At 37.3% G+C, this 17,935-nt stretch overlaps 1 protein-coding gene across 4 annotated transcripts in view; it reads left to right on the forward strand.

The window, feature by feature from the left end:
- Positions 1 to 5,598: 5,598 nt before the first annotated feature.
- The window catches only part of abcc9 (ATP-binding cassette, sub-family C (CFTR/MRP), member 9), a 49,477-nt gene continuing 37,140 nt past the window's right edge, over positions 5,599 to 17,935 (forward strand). The window contains exons 1-5 of one of the 4 annotated variants that reach the window (XM_053509096.1): positions 5,599 to 6,302; positions 6,803 to 7,027; positions 10,479 to 10,647; positions 17,420 to 17,561; positions 17,741 to 17,862. In XM_053509096.1, coding sequence (XP_053365071.1) covers positions 10,503 to 10,647; positions 17,420 to 17,561; positions 17,741 to 17,862 — 409 coding nt within the window. In that variant the 5' untranslated portion in view covers positions 5,599 to 6,302; positions 6,803 to 7,027; positions 10,479 to 10,502. Of the gene's footprint in view, positions 6,303 to 6,350; positions 6,653 to 6,802; positions 7,028 to 10,478; positions 10,648 to 17,419; positions 17,562 to 17,740; positions 17,863 to 17,935 lie in introns of those variants that run through there. The other 3 variants (XM_053509097.1, XM_053509098.1, XM_053509099.1) reach the window with 3 other exon arrangements.

The raw sequence follows: 17,935 nt of genomic DNA on the forward strand, positions 1-17,935 counted from the left end.
GAAGGTGAGTGGATTTGTGTTATGTTTTAGCACTAAGTGTTTCCCGGACTATCATTTTTTTTAACAATGTGCAACAATTTTTTTAGTATTTCTTTTATATTAATGTTCAGAAATAACTTAGGTCTACGATTTATACGTGGTGAACATTATATAGAAAAAAGTTTGTGGACAACTGACCATCAAGTGCTGACTGGAGTACATCTACTGCACTGCTAGGTAGAATTTGTTGCACCACAATCGCACCGCCACTGAGCATGTACTGTTTGGCAAAAGGAATGCAAACAACTAGACTTTCCACTGGATTTTGAAGTGTGCCTGTGTGGATTTGTGCTCACAAGCAACAAGAGCATTAGTGAGATCCGGGACTGATGTTGGACAATAAGGTCTGAAGGGCAGTCGGAGTTCCAGTTCGTCCCAAAGATGTTTAGTGTGGTAGAAGTCAGGGTTCTGTGCAGGACACTGGAGTTCTTCCACTACAACTTTGGCACATGGAACAGGGAAATTGTAATACTACGGTATGCAAAGGCATTCTGGGCAATTCTGTGTTCTGTTCAGAGACGAACCATGTATGGTCGTAATGGCCAGGTGTCCACAAACTTATGGCCATACATTATAGCTATTATTCACTGACATGCACACTAAAGTTACTACTTAATATACATTACCAGTCAAAGGTTTGGATGGGCTATCTAATTCCATGGTCTTTCCTGATTTTTATTTCTTTCTATTGTAAGACAATGCCGAAGGCGTCCAAAATATGAAATAATCTCCATTAAACAGTTGACATTTAATTCGATTTAATTTATATAGCATTTTTTTTTAACAATGGTCATTGTCCCAAAGCAGCTTCACAAAATAAAAAGAAAATTAAAAAGACATTGAGGTGTGTCTGCTACTTTCTAATCGGAGGTGCTGTTGGTTATTTTGAGGCTGGTAACTGGGAAGGGCTTCATGAGAGCCAGTTTCATCATGCTTAATGGGTTTTGCAAATGCATGTTGTTGACTGTTGTTGTTGTAGGTGTTATTTTATAATTTTAAAATCAGTATTGTTCTAGAATGTATAAAATAAATGCATGCTCACCATCATCAAACCCAACTTTCGAAACCTTTTTCAAAATCATTTTGTCGCAGTCAATTGTCTCCTGCTGCATGGTTTGTCTTCAGTGCTAGTTTCCCTATTCTTTAAATTTCTTTATCCATCTGTGCACATTGGTTTGTCAACACGTGTCATCAACTTCCACAAAGGGAATTTTTAAAGAGGATTCAACAGCTGGGTTCAACAAGGATGCAAATACCTGGCCTAAATAGTATGAACCTTGTAATAAATAAAACATTAAACAATTTAGGTTAATAATAATGATAATGTATTTTTTTATGCAATGTGTTACAATGCAAGTCCAGTCTTAACTTTTGAGAGGTACTCATTTAAAATGGCTTGGATCAAAAAAAAAAAAAAAAAAGCTCAATCAAGATCAAGTAACAGATCTGATCTAATGCCAGTAATAATAGAATGCTTTAAGACATAATTCATAAATTTAACGAGTAAAAATGTCATAGTGAATCAAAGTGACATAACGGACTTAGATTATGCTGCTAAATCTATCCAGGCACGATATCTTTGTTTTGTCAGATAAGCCCCTTAACAGCTTATGTGAGTTTCATTTTTTTCTGAGCTGATGATGACGCATATTAAACATATTATCTGATGGGAATCTGGAGTCTTCTCAAAGTTAGTTGGTTTGAACCCTGAACCCTGAAAGCCAGTTTAGGCCTGCAATGGTATCACCACAAGCCCCTTTGATGGCTCACACATGGTCTGCTTCCTGTTTCACTGTCTGTGTCTTGGAAAGAGGAGTTCAATCTGGAGAAGGGATGTGAATGTCTGCACACTCACAAACCCATACGCAGTATCCGGGCTGACCCAGCGACCCTTTCCCTCCTCCGACAAGCACTCTCACTTCCTTCAATCACACACACACACACATATATATACACACACAAACACTTGTATACACAGAGCTCTACCATATTTCATCTTTAGTGGGAGTCCCTAGGCAATCAGTGACCTTTGACCTTTGACCTTTAAGCTGTCCCTTTGGACCGATTCCCTTTGTGTGTCTCCCGTAATCAGTTTCCATTAGTTCATTCATGGTCAGTTTCCGTGTGTGTTTGGGCACTGAGACACTAACACAGGGACAAAATGACATACTTATCTTTCATAGTGTACTCACATTTTGTCCTCATCATTTTACTGTGTTAATATTTTATGCTCTTAATTTCACATGCAAACATAGCTATGATTTATACTGTAATTTTTCTTTTAATGATGCAACTCAAGTGTTTAAGTGTTCTCTAAACATGATTTAGGATTTTTGTTTTTCTTACCAAATTTTTTTCGCTGACAGTCCAGCTTTATCTTTTCAGGTTTTAAAAATGTGTTAAACCTTTATCAAAAATTTTAATATTTTATCTGCAGATCAATAATTTGACCTTTAATAAAATTTTCAACTTTTTTTGCCATGCGGTGTGCAAAGGTCTGCCAATATCTAATGTTTAATAATGTAAGCGAACTTATACGTTTATTATGAGTATGTATTATTACTAAATATGATCAAAGAAAGGTGGCAGAGTGGCGTAGTGGATATCACAGTGGTCTCGCGTTTCCAGGGTTGAAGGCTTGATTACCATTCCTGTATGCGTGGAGATTGCATGTCCTCCCTGTGATTCCTCCAGGTACTCCAGTTTCCTCCCACAGTGCAGATGTGCAGATTAGGCTAATTGGTGTTTTCGATTTGCCCCTAGTGTGTGTGTATGTGTGTTTGAGTATGTGTGTGTGTATGTGTGTGTGAGTGCGCCCTGTGATTGGTTGGCAAGGGTGTGCCCTGCTTAGTACCCAGAGTACCCTGGGATAGGCTTCAGACTTCTTGTGTCAAAGATAGCTCCAGGTAATCCAAGGAGAGTTGACTCCCATGCTCATTACCACATTCACAAAGTGTTTCATATAAAAATAAAAATCATACATCATACAAATATATATATATATATATATATATATATATATATATATATATATATATATATATATATAATATATATATATATATATATATATATATATTTTAATTCTGTGTTATTCTATGATACATGTTCTTTTTATACCTATTCTTTTTACACCTATATTTATTTTATTTTAATCTACTTTCATTATGCAGGGGAAATGTGTTTCTTTACTGTGCATATGAGAATAAAAACTTGAAACTCAAAACATCTTTGTCTCCACTTCTGTGCAGCCTTCTGTAGCCTACTAATGGGACAAAAGCTCCCCTGTGGAAACTCTTCCTACTTAATTTGTCAGTAAGTGGGTGAGTGCGTAAAAGAGTGTGTAAGTACATGACCATGTGAATGAGTTATTGGGTGAGTGAGTAGGTAAGATAATGACTGAGTGAGTGTGTGAATGAGATGGTAACAGAACATGAATAAATGGATGGATTTAGAGAGTGGGTCGTGAAATGAGTGGGTATGTAGGTGATTGAATGTGTGGGTGAATGAGTGAGTAGGTAATTAAATGTGTTGATAATTAGATATGTGGGTGAATGGGTGAGTTTGTGTCTGGGTAAATGAATGAGTGAGAGGATTAATTAGTGTGTGAATAGGTGACGATTGCATGGGTAAGGGAAACAATGGGTGATTGGGCCAGTGGGTGGGTAAATGGAAGAGTGAGCAGATGGCTAAAGGAGTGAATAGGGCAGTCGGTGGCTAAATGTATATATGGCTGAATGGGTGGTTTTCACACCAGCTCCATGAGATGCTTCACATGAAAAAAATAGAAAAAAAAAATCAAGATCCTCAAGAAATTGTGTGTAAAATGAAACAGGAACTAAAATTCCCATGGCTCTGTTATTTGGCAGAGGTCATGGTGAGGGCATGGGAGCGCTGATTTCTCACAGTGGCAACATCTAATCAAGGCTGATATGTAAAAATCAGACTAAGAGTTATTTACAGCATTTTCAAATAGTTAGACAAACTGTGTTTAATTTCTGTATGAATCTTAATTTGATGTGTTTTAATTGTTAGGGACATACGCATTCAATGCATTGTTTTTAGGATCGTTTAGGGACACTATTATTATTGTTGTTGTTATTATTATTATTATTATTAATGAATTATATGTTTCAGTATAGATTTATAATCATACTATTTAAACCTTCACACACTTCTGCTATTGTATTCTGCTTGAAGATGCAAGCAGCAGCCATTGTGTACATTTGAAATGTAAACAGGAAAATAATGTTTTTTTTTTTTTTTTTACATTTATTCTTTATTTGACCAACATTTAACAAGACACACATGCTCCTTTCTTTTATAGTGTAGCCTTCATCTCTCCTGTCGCCATAACACAACTAAGGACCAGAGGAGGGGAGAGGGATGGAGGAGGGATGGAGGAGGAGGAGGAGGAAGACAAGGAGAAGGAGGAGGAGGAGGAGGAGGAAGTGTCTTCTGTGGAAAGCCCTAAGGGCCAAAAACTCCCATGTCTCCATCCAGAATCAAACTTATTTTATTAAATGTAAAATACATTTACATTTGCAGTTGCTTCCCATAACATACATTATAACATATTTAAATCATGGAGCACACATTATCATACATATAAAATACATGAAATTATCTAAAATAAATAAAGCGAATTTAGGTGAACAAGAAAAAAATTAATAACTGCATATTTAAAATTATTTATAGTACCAGTCAAAGATTTGGACACAAGTTTATTTTCTAGATTCTAGATCAATACCAGAGATTTCAAAACCATAAAATATCACATATGAAATTAGGTAATTAAGCAACAACAACAACAACCACGGTCGGTTGTTATTTTAAGACACGAAGGTCAGCTGTTCTGGAACAGTTCTTGCAAGAACAATATTATCAAGTGCATTTGCAAAACCCATCAAGCACCATGATGAAACTCTCATGAAGACCTTCACAGGAAACATGTCATAGCCTCAAAAATCACCAATTAACAAACAGCACTACAGATTAGAGCCGTTATGAAGCTTTACAAAGCATAAGTAGCAGAAACATTTCAGTATCAACTGATTTTTTTACAATGCTGAAAGAAAATAATAATCCGGAAAGAACATGGGATTAGAAGGTGTGTCCAGATTTTTGACCAGTAGTGTATATACAGTTACAGACATCTAATACTAAAATGGAAAACCAGCAAAGTGGCTGAGTAAGGCACTGGCCACCACACATGACCTAAACAGCTTTGGATTCTCTAAATTCTTTAGATTCTGTACAATAGGTATGCCACTTAGTGTCTGTGTGGATAAATGGTGTTGTTTTCACACTTTAACTTACTTTAATCTGGATAGAAGTGATTTATTGTAAAATGAAGATGGTCACTTAGAATAACTTTGTATTAATTTGCAGTAACCTTTCATTCGCAAAAAACAAATGTACTCAACCATACCATCAAAATGCAGAACATAAAAGAATTTTAAATTAATATTTACTGTCTATGGTGACCAATAAAATTTAAATTTGAAGAGATTGTGCATGTGTGTGTGTGCATGGGTGGTCTTGCAATGGCTTGATGTCCCAGTCCCAGTCTAGGTGTATTCCTGCATCATGCCCAGTGTTTATTCAGTTAAGTTCTGGATAAAGTAACTGATTCTCTTAGCAGTAATTAATCAATAAGTATTGGTATTGTTAGCTGTGGTTAAGTGCACAGTAAAAATAATTATAATTAATAAAACATAAAAAAGGCACATAAATACCATATGTATACGAACAATATTTGAAATGCCTCGATTAAATGCCTCCTGGGTGGCTTAGTGGTTAGCACTGACACGTTGCACCTCCATGGTCTGGGTTCGATTCCCTCCTCAGGTCTGTGTGCATGGAGTTTGCTTGTTCTTCTTCAATGACATGCAAATTAAGCTGATTGGCATTCCCAAATTGCCCGTAGTGTATGTGTGTACCCTGCGATGGATTGGCACCCTGTCCGAGGTGTACCCCCACCTTGTGCCTTAAGTCTCCTGGGATAGGCTCCACGCCCCCCGTGACACTGTATACAGGATAATGCGGTATAGATGATGAGTGAGTGAGTGAATAGCTCGTTTGCACACTTTAGCCTTAAAAATGATGAATTTCCCATATATACTACTGTAGAATACAGTTATAAAACAGGCGACTTATAACAATTGCGACCCGAATGGCCTTCCACAGTGCATTACATTACAGAACGGTGCACACCATCTGCGGCGTTTTGATTTGAGAACCGCCACTGGGACAAGGTTGAGGTAAGTGTTAAGGTGTTGTGTGTGCACATGCATGAATTGGATTTCATTAAAATAGACCGAATGTGTACAGAAAGCATTCCTGCAGAGTGAGCCCGAGGGTCCTGGTGTGCGGATCAGCTATGCTTGCTTTAACATTGGTCTTTTCATTCATAAAGTGCACGAGGATGACAGGCGGTGTGATCGTGGTATAAAGGCCAGGGTGTGCGCGCGCGTGCGTGCGCGCGTGTATATATATTAACGGTTGATCATGTTTAAATCTTTTTTGCACGTGTGTGTTATGTACTGTACTGTAGGTGTGAATTGTGTGTTGCTCTCCACCTGTCATTATTTAGCTGCACAATTCCATAGAGGTCTGTTTTTGACAGCACACCTGAGTACCTGTTTATTAAACACTGCTGCATTAGAGTCAAATATAATTATGTATTATTATTATTATTATTATTATTATTATTATTTAAATGGTGATCTGGTTTTGTTTGTTTGCTTTTGTCGTCTTTAAGCAGGGGGGCAGTTGTCAGTGGAAGGGGGTAGTTTGTTGGTGTTGCTCCCAGTACACTTGCTCAGTGTGGAAACCCAATAGGAGGGAGGTTTGTGCACTATGGTCAGCTGAAGCACGGCAGCTAAAAATAATCCCCCCGCACTACTGTCCTGCCCGTGATTACGCTGCTGTCTCCAACAAACTTCCAGCTCTGGGAATGAAACCGTCCTAATACCACCATCTTCCAGTAAGTAGTCATAGTTATTTAGAGTACTTTCACCCTTATTTCTTCCGTTCCTTTCTGGTTCAAGCTTGATCCATGTCCGGTCATTCTGTGCGCTTGTTTAACTTACATACCACACGCTTAGAGAGGAGACTGTAGTCTGTAGTGGTAAAGTCTGCATGCTGGCGTTTGTGAGTTTGTGTATTGCTCTGTCTTTGAGACAACTGATTTTCAGCTTTATTTCAATTTGACTTGACTGATTTGCCTCAGGAGGTTTGGCTGAGCTGCAACAGGCTTCAGGCCGTTAAAGGGAATCAATCACTTGTATGACCTAATGAGGGTTTTGTTTTGTTTTTAAAAAATTAGTCGATTACCAGGAATAGTCTAGGTTTGAGATGAACCACTAAAGTGAAGGGTATGCGATGTTACTCTAACTAATTCTGATCGCCAGAATGAGGCAAAAGCCTATTACAATGCCGATACAAAACTAACAAAAAACAACTCTACTGTATTTTTAGTATGATTGTAACTACTGCTAGTGCTATTACAGTTACTACTAGTACCACTATAATTACTATTATTAAAGTAAATATTATAACTTCTAATATTACTACAGCTATGGCTAATATTTCTTCTAATACTACTCCTACCAGAAGAAACAATAATAACAACAACAACAAAAACAACAACAAAGATTAGAAGGACTAGTAAAATTCTACTAGTCCTTCTAATACCACCATCAAAACTGCTATTATTACTACTATCACTACTACTATCATTACTATTACTATTTCTACTATTACTACTACTACTACTGTCACTATCACTACTACCACTACCACTGCTAGTACTACTACTAAAACTACTGGTTATACTAGTCATTTTACAGCTACCTCTATTACTACTATTACTCCTACTATTTCTACTAATAAAATATTTCTAAGCAGAATAAACCCCATATTGTTTGATATCCAATGTGTATATACTGTATAACACCCACACACCCACACACATATGTATATATCGCACATGTTATTTTACAGGAGCACATCCCTTTTATGTTAGGCTGCTAAATAAACCTCTTCCCTTGTAAGTCATGGAATTTCTTTCCAATTTAATTTTCCCAGTGGGATCTTGCATGGCACTGTTTACCGTTTAATTTTAGGTAATGGTGTAACTCGCTATGATTTTAACATCAAATTTCCAAACATCATATATATGTATACTAGGTTACAGTATATATATGACAGTCGCCTCAGGGTCTGTTTGCATGGACTTTGCGTGTTCTCCCTGAGCTTCCTCCCAGTTGGGTGCTCCAGTTTCCGCCCACAGTCCAAAGACATGCAGATTAGGCTAATTGGTGATCCCAGATTGCCTCTATTGTTCCCACTATGGTCGTAAAATTGGAACAAATACAATGGTAATCACCATTGGCCACCACAGTCCCTGGATCGACTACAGGGTTTCCTAGATGAATGAATGCTACAAATCGAAAGTTTGGACACACTATCTAATTCCATGGTCTTTTCTGATTTTTATTTCTTTCTACATTGTAAAGCAATGCTGAAGGCGTCCAAAATATGCAATAATCTCCTCTGAACAGTTGATATTGAGGTGTGTCCGCCACTTCATGCTCTGTAAAGCCTTCATAACAGCTCTAATCTGTGGTGCTGTTTGTTAATTGGTGATTTCTGAGGCAAAAAACAAAACAAAACAGTTATTCAACCCTAACGATGCAGCATGTATCTTATCACTTCTTAAACAACCATGCATCACTGGTTATGGCTGTTTCAGAAGGGTCAAATTATTGTCCTGCATCAAACAAAGAAGAAAGGAGAAATCATAATAGTAAATGGTACATAATAATGAAATCATAAAGAAGAACTTTTGAAAGAAAGCGATTGGGACTAAATAGCTGTGTAGCCTTAATAAAACCAGTTATTAGTTAACTATCTTAACTGGGGGAGCAAAGCTTTAATTTTCTAGGGAGCATAAGGAATATACTGTAGAGCATTGGAAAAAGGTCCTGTGGTCTGATAAGTTTTGATTTACGCTGGACTCTTTCACAATTTGAGTCAGATGAATCCTGGCATTGTCAATGTAAGAATACGCTTGTCCCATCTGGGAAGATTAAAACTCCATAGATGTGACACCCTGTTCATTCAGTACATTCAGGTCATCAGTTGACTTAATTTTATTGGCACATAATATGGCTGAGCCTAGAACTGACCAACTGAAGCAACCCCAGATCATATTACTGTTGTACAGTGGACACTTTGATGGGTGCATCACTTCATCCTTTTCTTACCTCTTCTCCCCCTTCTTACCCTGACGCTCCCATCACTACGGAATAGGATCAATTTAAACTCATCAGACCTGCATTTCTGCAAAGTCCAATCTTTATGATCATTGGTAAATGTAAGTTATTTTTCTGATCAATCTCACCAATAAGGGATTTTCTTATAACCACACAACTGTTTAGTTCCAATCCTGTGAGTTCTCGACATATTGTCTGTGTGTGGAAATACTTTCACTATTAAACATAGTTGTGACCTCTACTGTCCGTCTTTTAACCATGAATCCTTATTAAGCGTTTAAGTGATTTCCATTCATCATTTTTTCTGACCACATCCATAAAGTAGAAGGTTCAGCACAATCTTTACAGGTTTTAGTACATGCCTTGTACAGTTCTTAACCCATTTCCAGTCATTTCAAATCTTAATTGTTTTTGGTGCTTAATGTAGGCCAGTAATGTAACCCTGCAGAATTTTTTTTTGACTAGGCAGTGTGTTTGTGTATATATATATAAATATATATATATATATATATATATATATATATATATATATATATTACCAGTCAGAGTCTGGAAATTGATTTATATTCTAGAGCAATGCTATAGATTTCGAAACTATGAAATAATGTTTATGAAATTAGGTAATTAAGTAACAACAACAACAACAACAGTCAGTTGTTATCTTAAGACAAAAAGGTCAGCTGTTCTGTAACAAGTCTCCTAAGAGTATCGACTACTGAAAAGTGATTTGTTTTTCATTAACAAATTCACATTTTCAATTTAGGTCAGTATTACTCTATTATCTTATTTCATATGATATAAAGGAATAAAACACTTTGGGTTACATTTTCATGAGAAAATTATTTACTACAGGATTAGTGGCATATTTCTGTTATACTGTATATTCTTTAGTCACTATAGCTGGTTCATTAACTGATATAACACTGGGTCATCATCTGTTACTTAATACGATAATATTGCATTTAGTCTGTAATAACAGGGTAGGTGAACACTGTGATGAAAAAATATCAGATCCTACCTATTGATAAATCCACTTCTATGTCTTTCCGATGCTTTCTTCCACAGTCATTTTCAAATTAAGATTTTCTTTTATTGTGAAATTCCAGTGACATGTCAAAGTCTGGCTAATGGATGATACCTCTCTGTTCTCTTCTTTAGCAATCTTTGGTCCAATCAGGCAGCATGGCCTTGTCATTCTGCGGGAACGACCTCAACGACTCCTACAGTGTCACCAAAGGGGTCCTGAATAACGGCTGCTTCGTGGATGCCCTCAACCTTGTTCCACATGTCTTCTTACTCTTCATTACCTTCCCTATCCTCTTCATTGGTATGACAGAATTATACATTATTGATTTATGCCGAATAACATCCATTCGCGCAATATCCATGATCCCTTTAGTTTAGAAAACCCGGGACTGGTACAACAGTTTCCCACACACAGAGTGGTGTTGTTCTGTAGTGTTGTAATGTTATATTAACTCTCTGATTAATTTTCTTTTGGAAAAATTACAATAAGGTGCATCTTAGCTCCCTAACTCCCTTACAGTACTGTAATAGGGATCAGACTGCACCACATCTGGTTTCACAGAACAGATTTCAGACCTTTACCCTTTGGGCTGCTTTCCAGTTTAATATTTTGGTAAATTGTTCTCTGGTATTTTTTGTTATGTAGAAGCATCATCAGCATGTCCCCTAATAGTAAGCACACAGTGCTCTCACTTCAGGGATAGGAGTTCAAATCCTTCTCAAGCTATTGATTTAGTAGCATTATTGTATATGTTGACATATTGTATAAAACATTTTGAATGTTAGGGTCATTTGTAACATTACCAAAAAAATATTCTATATATTGAATATATTATCATTATTGCTTCTTGCTGCAGTAGCTCCTGGGATGAATTTACTGTCAAATGCAAAGAAAGGAAAATATATATGTATTTATGTTTTTCAAATTCAAATATATATTCTACAATATACTTTTATTATCTTTTATTATCTTTTATGCATTTTATTCAGGTAGGTTTAGGCTTAGGCAGGACTACTATATATTTATTAGAGGGGACATGATCTATATACAAAATATATTCAAAATCTATCTCCTTACATCTGTCCACTTTTTCCCTAAACCACAGAAACCCAAATCTTTTTGTGTCTAAGATGGAGCTTAAATCTATCTAAGAAGAACTTCTAGCATTTTACATGCACTAGACATATACATATTTCTTTAGCATTATAGTATGCAGTATAGGTAAGCTGTGATATATTTATATAGGAAACAAATTTTTCCTTAGCACACTGTTTTTATTGGAGCACAACAGTGTTTACGCTTCTGATAGAATCTCATGCATTGATGAGTAACTGGAAATCCAACCTCTCCAAGAATCTCTCACATGGCCCTAAAAGGTTAGAAGACATACTATTAAAATTAGAGATGCGTTGTTCACACTGCTTCTCCATCCTGGACTGCTATGTTCTGTTGATCAGTGTTGGTTTTATACCAAAGGAAAGGGAGTGAACATATAGCGCAGTCGTACCCGATGTTATCGGTATAGATCGTGGCTGTGCTGTTGGACGCACTACACAATAGGGATGGGAATCACCAGGGACCACCCAATATGATATAATCACGTAACCTAGGAAACCTACTTTATTTAAAAATGAAAAAAAAAAACACAGAGGAAGCACCACTCTGCTATTGGTATTTGCTGATCAGAAAGGAAATAGGGGTACATTGTACATTTCTGGAGTCTTTTAATTTGAATGGCATTATTTAATGGCAAATCTTTATTTACAGGAAAAGAAAAACTTATATAAATATTTTAATATTAAATGTATTGATATAAATTACATATTGATATGTTTTTGTAAATATTATATATATATATATATATATATATATATATATATATATATATATATATAATATATAATTCTTTTTATTAATATTTAATTTATGTAAAATTTATTAATATTTAATATTTTTATTATTTAATTTAATTATATATATATATATATATATATATATATATATATATATATATATATATATCCATCCTAAGGTCCTCGGTGGCCTTTGTACTTATCCCTGTTTGTACAGCCATGGTAGGATCTCCAGTCAATACTCACATGCTTATTCACACAATACAGGCTATTTGGAAACGCCAATCAACCTAATACGCATGTTTTTGGACTGTGAGAAGAAACCGGAGTACCCGAAGGAAACCCACCAAGCACGACTAGAATATGCAAACTCTGCACACAGACCTGACGCAGGAATCAAACCCAGGACCTAGAGGTGCAAGGCGACTGCGCTAATTACTAGGCCACCATGCCGCCATATATAAAAATACAAGATCAAAAAGCTAAGCAAATATCAAGCTTAATGCCCAAGATTTCTCCTAATCCATCATAAGCAAAATAAAGCAGGGATAGGTTTGTGAGCAACCTCGTTTTATCACCATGACAGAATCCTAAGCGTTTACATATTCAACAAGGATTCTCGATCCTAAAATGTTCTCGCGAAACTCGAAACTGTGTCCGGCAAACAAGATCCAAGAAGAGAGCCCAAAATAGAAGTAACGTCTGTGTGTGAGAGCAAACGTGTCTGTGTGTAATGCGTGTTGAATTAAGGCCAGACACTAGAGGAGTATAACCTACTTTTATCCATGAGGATAAGTGTGTTTTCATCAGCTGTGTCATTTCTGGATGCATATACAGTATAACAGTACACCATATGGTGAAATTTTTGTGGACACTTGATCGTCACATCCATCCAAGTGTCCTGCAAAAAGCTCATAACCTTAACCCCATTGACGACTCCTAGAACACACCAAAAAAACTCCCCCAATTTTTAAGCACTAAATTGTCTAGAACGCCTTTACAAGCTGTAGCATTACACCTTTCCTTTATTGGATGCAATGGACCCAATCATTTGCCGCATTTGGAGAAAACCCCTTGGGATAAACTGGAACATCGACTTCACCCTAGACCTCCTTACCCAACTTTCTTGACAGTTCAAGCTCAAGCTGAATGACATCACACAGACATACCCCAAGATCTAGTGGAAAGCCTTTACAGAAGAATGGAAGATGTTACAACAGCAAAAGGGAAATAAATCTGGAGTGGGGATAGCATGTTCAACAACAACCATATAACATTATGGTCAGGTGTCCACATATGAAAAGAGCTGATGTTGAAGAACTCCAGTCAATCTGACCCACCCAACAGACTACAGTAGCTTTGCCCAAAGCCAATGTCCTCCGAAACACAGTGAAGCCAACCACAAAGCCTTTTTGACCCGCTGCTCATACCACATCACACGGCAGCTACACACTCACAGGAGAACTTCAATTGACCTTCTGCCCATACTGTATATGAGCTCACAGACAGGATAGTGTCAAAAATAGGACCTCACATATATGAGGTTTCTGACATGAGACTTCCTGATCTTATGGCTTCAATGTGTTAGTTAGAAAATATGAGGATGTTTTTCCTAGGTTTGCCCGAGATCTATCTAGACTGCATCTGATCTTTGCCCTGTGAGATTTTTCTCAGACATCTACAATGACCTTGTGGCACCCACAGTAGCTTCCAGCCTTTCAAATATCTGCTAAAATTAATTTGGAGGAGTGCAGCCGACAGCTTCACTCCCCTGATTCGATGTGATAAAAGGTCAGAGCGATTTCACGGTGTTCCTTCCTTCTTCCTTTTACGCAAGAGCACTCTTCTTTGATCTAAAAAAATTGGATGAATTTAAGCGACTCTGAATAAAGGTGTCTGCCAAATGCTGTATATGTATTGCGTAATAATGTGCTTTCAAAACAAAGTATATATGTATACTCACTGGCCCTTATATTAGGAACACCTATGCATCTGCTCATTCATGCAAATTAAGTCAGCTGATCATGCAACTCTACAACAATAAATTCAACTATATGGGGTGTTCGTGTCAAACCGGGACTTCTCGTTAAGGAAAGATTAAAACTTAGTAACATTTTTAGTGATGAGACGATCAGCTGCAGTAAAACATTAGATGATGACGATGAATGACGATCCCTCCCATGGTGGGTTGGAGTCCGCTGCACTCATGCATGTGAATGTTCTGTGAGTGCAATGTGGAAGAGACGCATCTGCACACACAGTTATTCATGTTATTGCCACATCCCCTGTACAATCTCAAACCCCATTTCCATATTTCTAGGCCATTAAAGGAGTTCCTGGGAGACCAGTGTTTCAGACGTAAAGATGGCTCTGACATACTAAGAAGATGGCTCTGACATACTAAGAAAACATTCTATCTTGATAGTATTCAAGCACTTGTAAAACACTGTGATAAATGCCTTTGTGTTCCAGCGGGATTATATACAGAAATAAGGAAAGATTTTACTCTTATAACTGTCATAACTCTTCTGCGCAATCAGAAGTCCCAGTTTGATTTGAACACCCTTGTATGAATATAAATTATAATTGTTTCCGTGTTTCGGTTGGAACAAAACACTTACGGATATATAGTTATTGTTTGAAATCAGTCCACTTTAGAATATAAATGCATCTTACCATTTTCCTATATCAGGGAAGTCAGTTGTATTTTATTCCTTATTCAGTGCTTGGTAGAAATAAGTCAATGGCAATAAGTTCATACCAGAGTTAGTTAGAGAAAAAATGGTTTTTAGGCATTAGCATTAGTATTCTACTAACCTCTAATTTACCCTTCAGTGTGTACAGATCGCTTGGATCACATCCCACCGCCCACTTCTGTTTTGATCGTTTCTTTTGGCGTGTGTCAGCATCCACACTGGCATTAACGAGAGCAGCTGCAAGCAGTGGCACCTCTATATTAGTTTGCTATTGCTGACTCCTGGGAACACACACTAAGGCAAAGCAAAGCACGTGTTTTTGTGTGAGCTTTTTAAGTTACAGTTATGACCTCAGATGCAGTTAATGGCCGTGGGGATTCTTTTGACCAGAAGTTTTGTATCCAACAGTCTTCCACTGAGACGATACTGATAAGCTTACTTTATTGTCAGAATAATTTTTAGTTTAATGCATTCCTTGCCTTTTGCGTGTATTAACGAAATTCATTCTTCTCCTGCTAAAACTCCTCAGTTACTTTCTCACACTTAACACTTACATGATTCGGCTGCCTAATTTAAATTCTCATAATCAGTGTTGCCAACTTAGTGTCTTTCTCATTAAAATTAATGACTTGCGACAAATCTGGCGGCTTTTGGGGGGGAGTTTAGCTGGAGAGTCACCAGGACTGTCCATGAGGTTGCGGCCTTACTTGCTGAAGGTAGGACTGCTCCTCTTACCTTTATTTCCGGTCAGTAGGTTGGAGAGTTTATCCAACAGCCATGAATGAGCTGTACATGCACCTGCAAATCCATGTTTGCTTAGGGAGCTCCTCCTTTGTTTCCATTTATTGTATTTAATTAACCTGTTTTACTGTTTAACATAACAAAATAAAATATACATTTACAATTACAATTACCGTATAATAAATAAAAATAAATATTAGGGGTCCAGTGTGCGGTTCGATACCCTTCTCTAGTTTGCGTGCATTAAATTTGCATGCTCTCCCCATACTTTGTGAGTTTTATCTGGGTACACCAGTTTCCTCCCATAGTCCAAAGACATGCAGATTAAGCTAATTGGTGTTCCCAAATTGCCCACAGTGTGTGAATGCACGTGTCAGTGTGTGGATTGGCACCCCTACAGGGTATCCCCCCCCCCCCCCCCCCCCTTGTGCCGTAATTCTCCTGGCCTAGGCTCCAGACCTCCCATGACCTGTATAGAGAATAAAGCCTTAAAGACAAGTGTAAGTGATAAACGTTGGCGCAGTGGCCTTGCACCTCCAGGGTTGAGGGTTTAAGTGCCGTCTTGGGTCTGTGTTTGTGGAATTTGTGCATGTTCTCGCTACATACACAATCAAAATACGACTCCTGATGACCTAAAAATTCAAAAGAAAAGATTTAGTATGAAATAAGAGAAATAAAATAATTTTACAAATTAGAAATCTAAAGAAATATGGAAATAAACTTTAGCTGGATGTAGCTAGGTGATCTCCTTCCAGAATTCCAGTTTCCTCCTGCAGTCCAAAGTCTTCCATATTTAGCAGCGTCTAGTAACTTTTCCAGCAGGTACTTTCCATTGCAAAGGGTTGGTAACACTGACCCAAACAATTGTACCATTTTCTCATGTAGTTAGTAACAAAACAGCAGAAACATGTACAGGGCAGTGGTAGTGGTTAACGGTTAAGGCTCTCCAACACTCCAGAACTGCTAATACGTCACTTAACCCTGTCTCCTCCAGAGACCTGTATCATGACTTACTCTGCTTCATTAACTTAAAATCGATGTTTTGAGGCAATAAACTTCCTTAAATGCTTTGATTTGAGTAGTCTACTCGTCTACAGCGACTTTGCTCTAGCGACTTTGCTATGTTAGATTCTATAGAAATGAAGTAATACATGCAGCATCATTGTGCCTACTGTGTAACATGCAGTATGTGCACATGAATAGAAGCCAACACACCTGCAATCAGTTTTCTTACTGCACAGCTGTGTATATTATTACGCCCTTTCATACTGTTGCCCTTGAACCCGAAACGGGGGAAATATTAATTTTCTTATTGTAGGCAGGCTATTAAATTGTTTGTCATATTTTTGTACTGTTTGTTTTAGCACCTCCTAATAATCAGATTTGTCTGATTCTATTCCACTGAGCTTCTAATTGAAATATCTCTCTCTATTCCCTGTGTGGCGTGTTAGCTCGCCTTCATGGTTGACTTATTCAAAATATGACTGTTTAGCATTGCAGAATTTAGTGATATTTAATTAATATGTAAACACTATCCAGACAATTATATTATGTAATTATTTATTTATTGTATTAAGTATTATTATATTTATTAAAGAACCTAGTCACAGATTGTCTCACGTCCTGCTTGTGTGACTCATTACAGCAGTTACTGGAAAGAGGAAAGGTTTTGTGTGTGAATTTAAATATTATTATAAACCTCAAGGAGTACTTACTGTATGAAAGCCAGGGTAGCATCTGTCAAAAGTTGAGTGAGTGTCTTGTGTATGTGTGTATGTGCAGGTTGGGGCAGTCAGAGCTCGAAAGTGCAAATCCACCACAACACATGGCTGCACTTCCCTGGCCACAATATACGCTGGATTCTGACCTTCACGTTACTTTTCGTGCACGTGTGCGAGATCGCCGAGGGAATCGTCTCCAACACGTACTCCCATCACACCTATAGATATATGTACACATTTACTAAAATGCATGCGGTCAAGACTAAACCAGGGACTTGCGTTCAGTCGAGAGCTGTGCTCGGTTGGATTAATTCCACAATGTAAATAGAAATGGATTCATCAAGTTTGTATGCTTACATTGTGAATCTATATTTCCTAATAGGGAGATGAAATCTAATCATTTGCACCTTTTTCTACCTGCATTAATGGGATTTATAGCAGCTACTACATCAGTGGTGTATTACCACAATATTGAAACAGCCAACTTCCCCAAATTACTTCTAGGTAAGAAACCACAATGATAAAGCTCCTAACAAATGAGATCCAAGGAAAGTATTACATTTTCTATAAATTTTAA

This window comes from Clarias gariepinus, chromosome 12 (assembly GCF_024256425.1).
Source record: "Clarias gariepinus isolate MV-2021 ecotype Netherlands chromosome 12, CGAR_prim_01v2, whole genome shotgun sequence".
Taxonomy (NCBI): Eukaryota; Metazoa; Chordata; class Actinopteri; order Siluriformes; family Clariidae; genus Clarias; species Clarias gariepinus.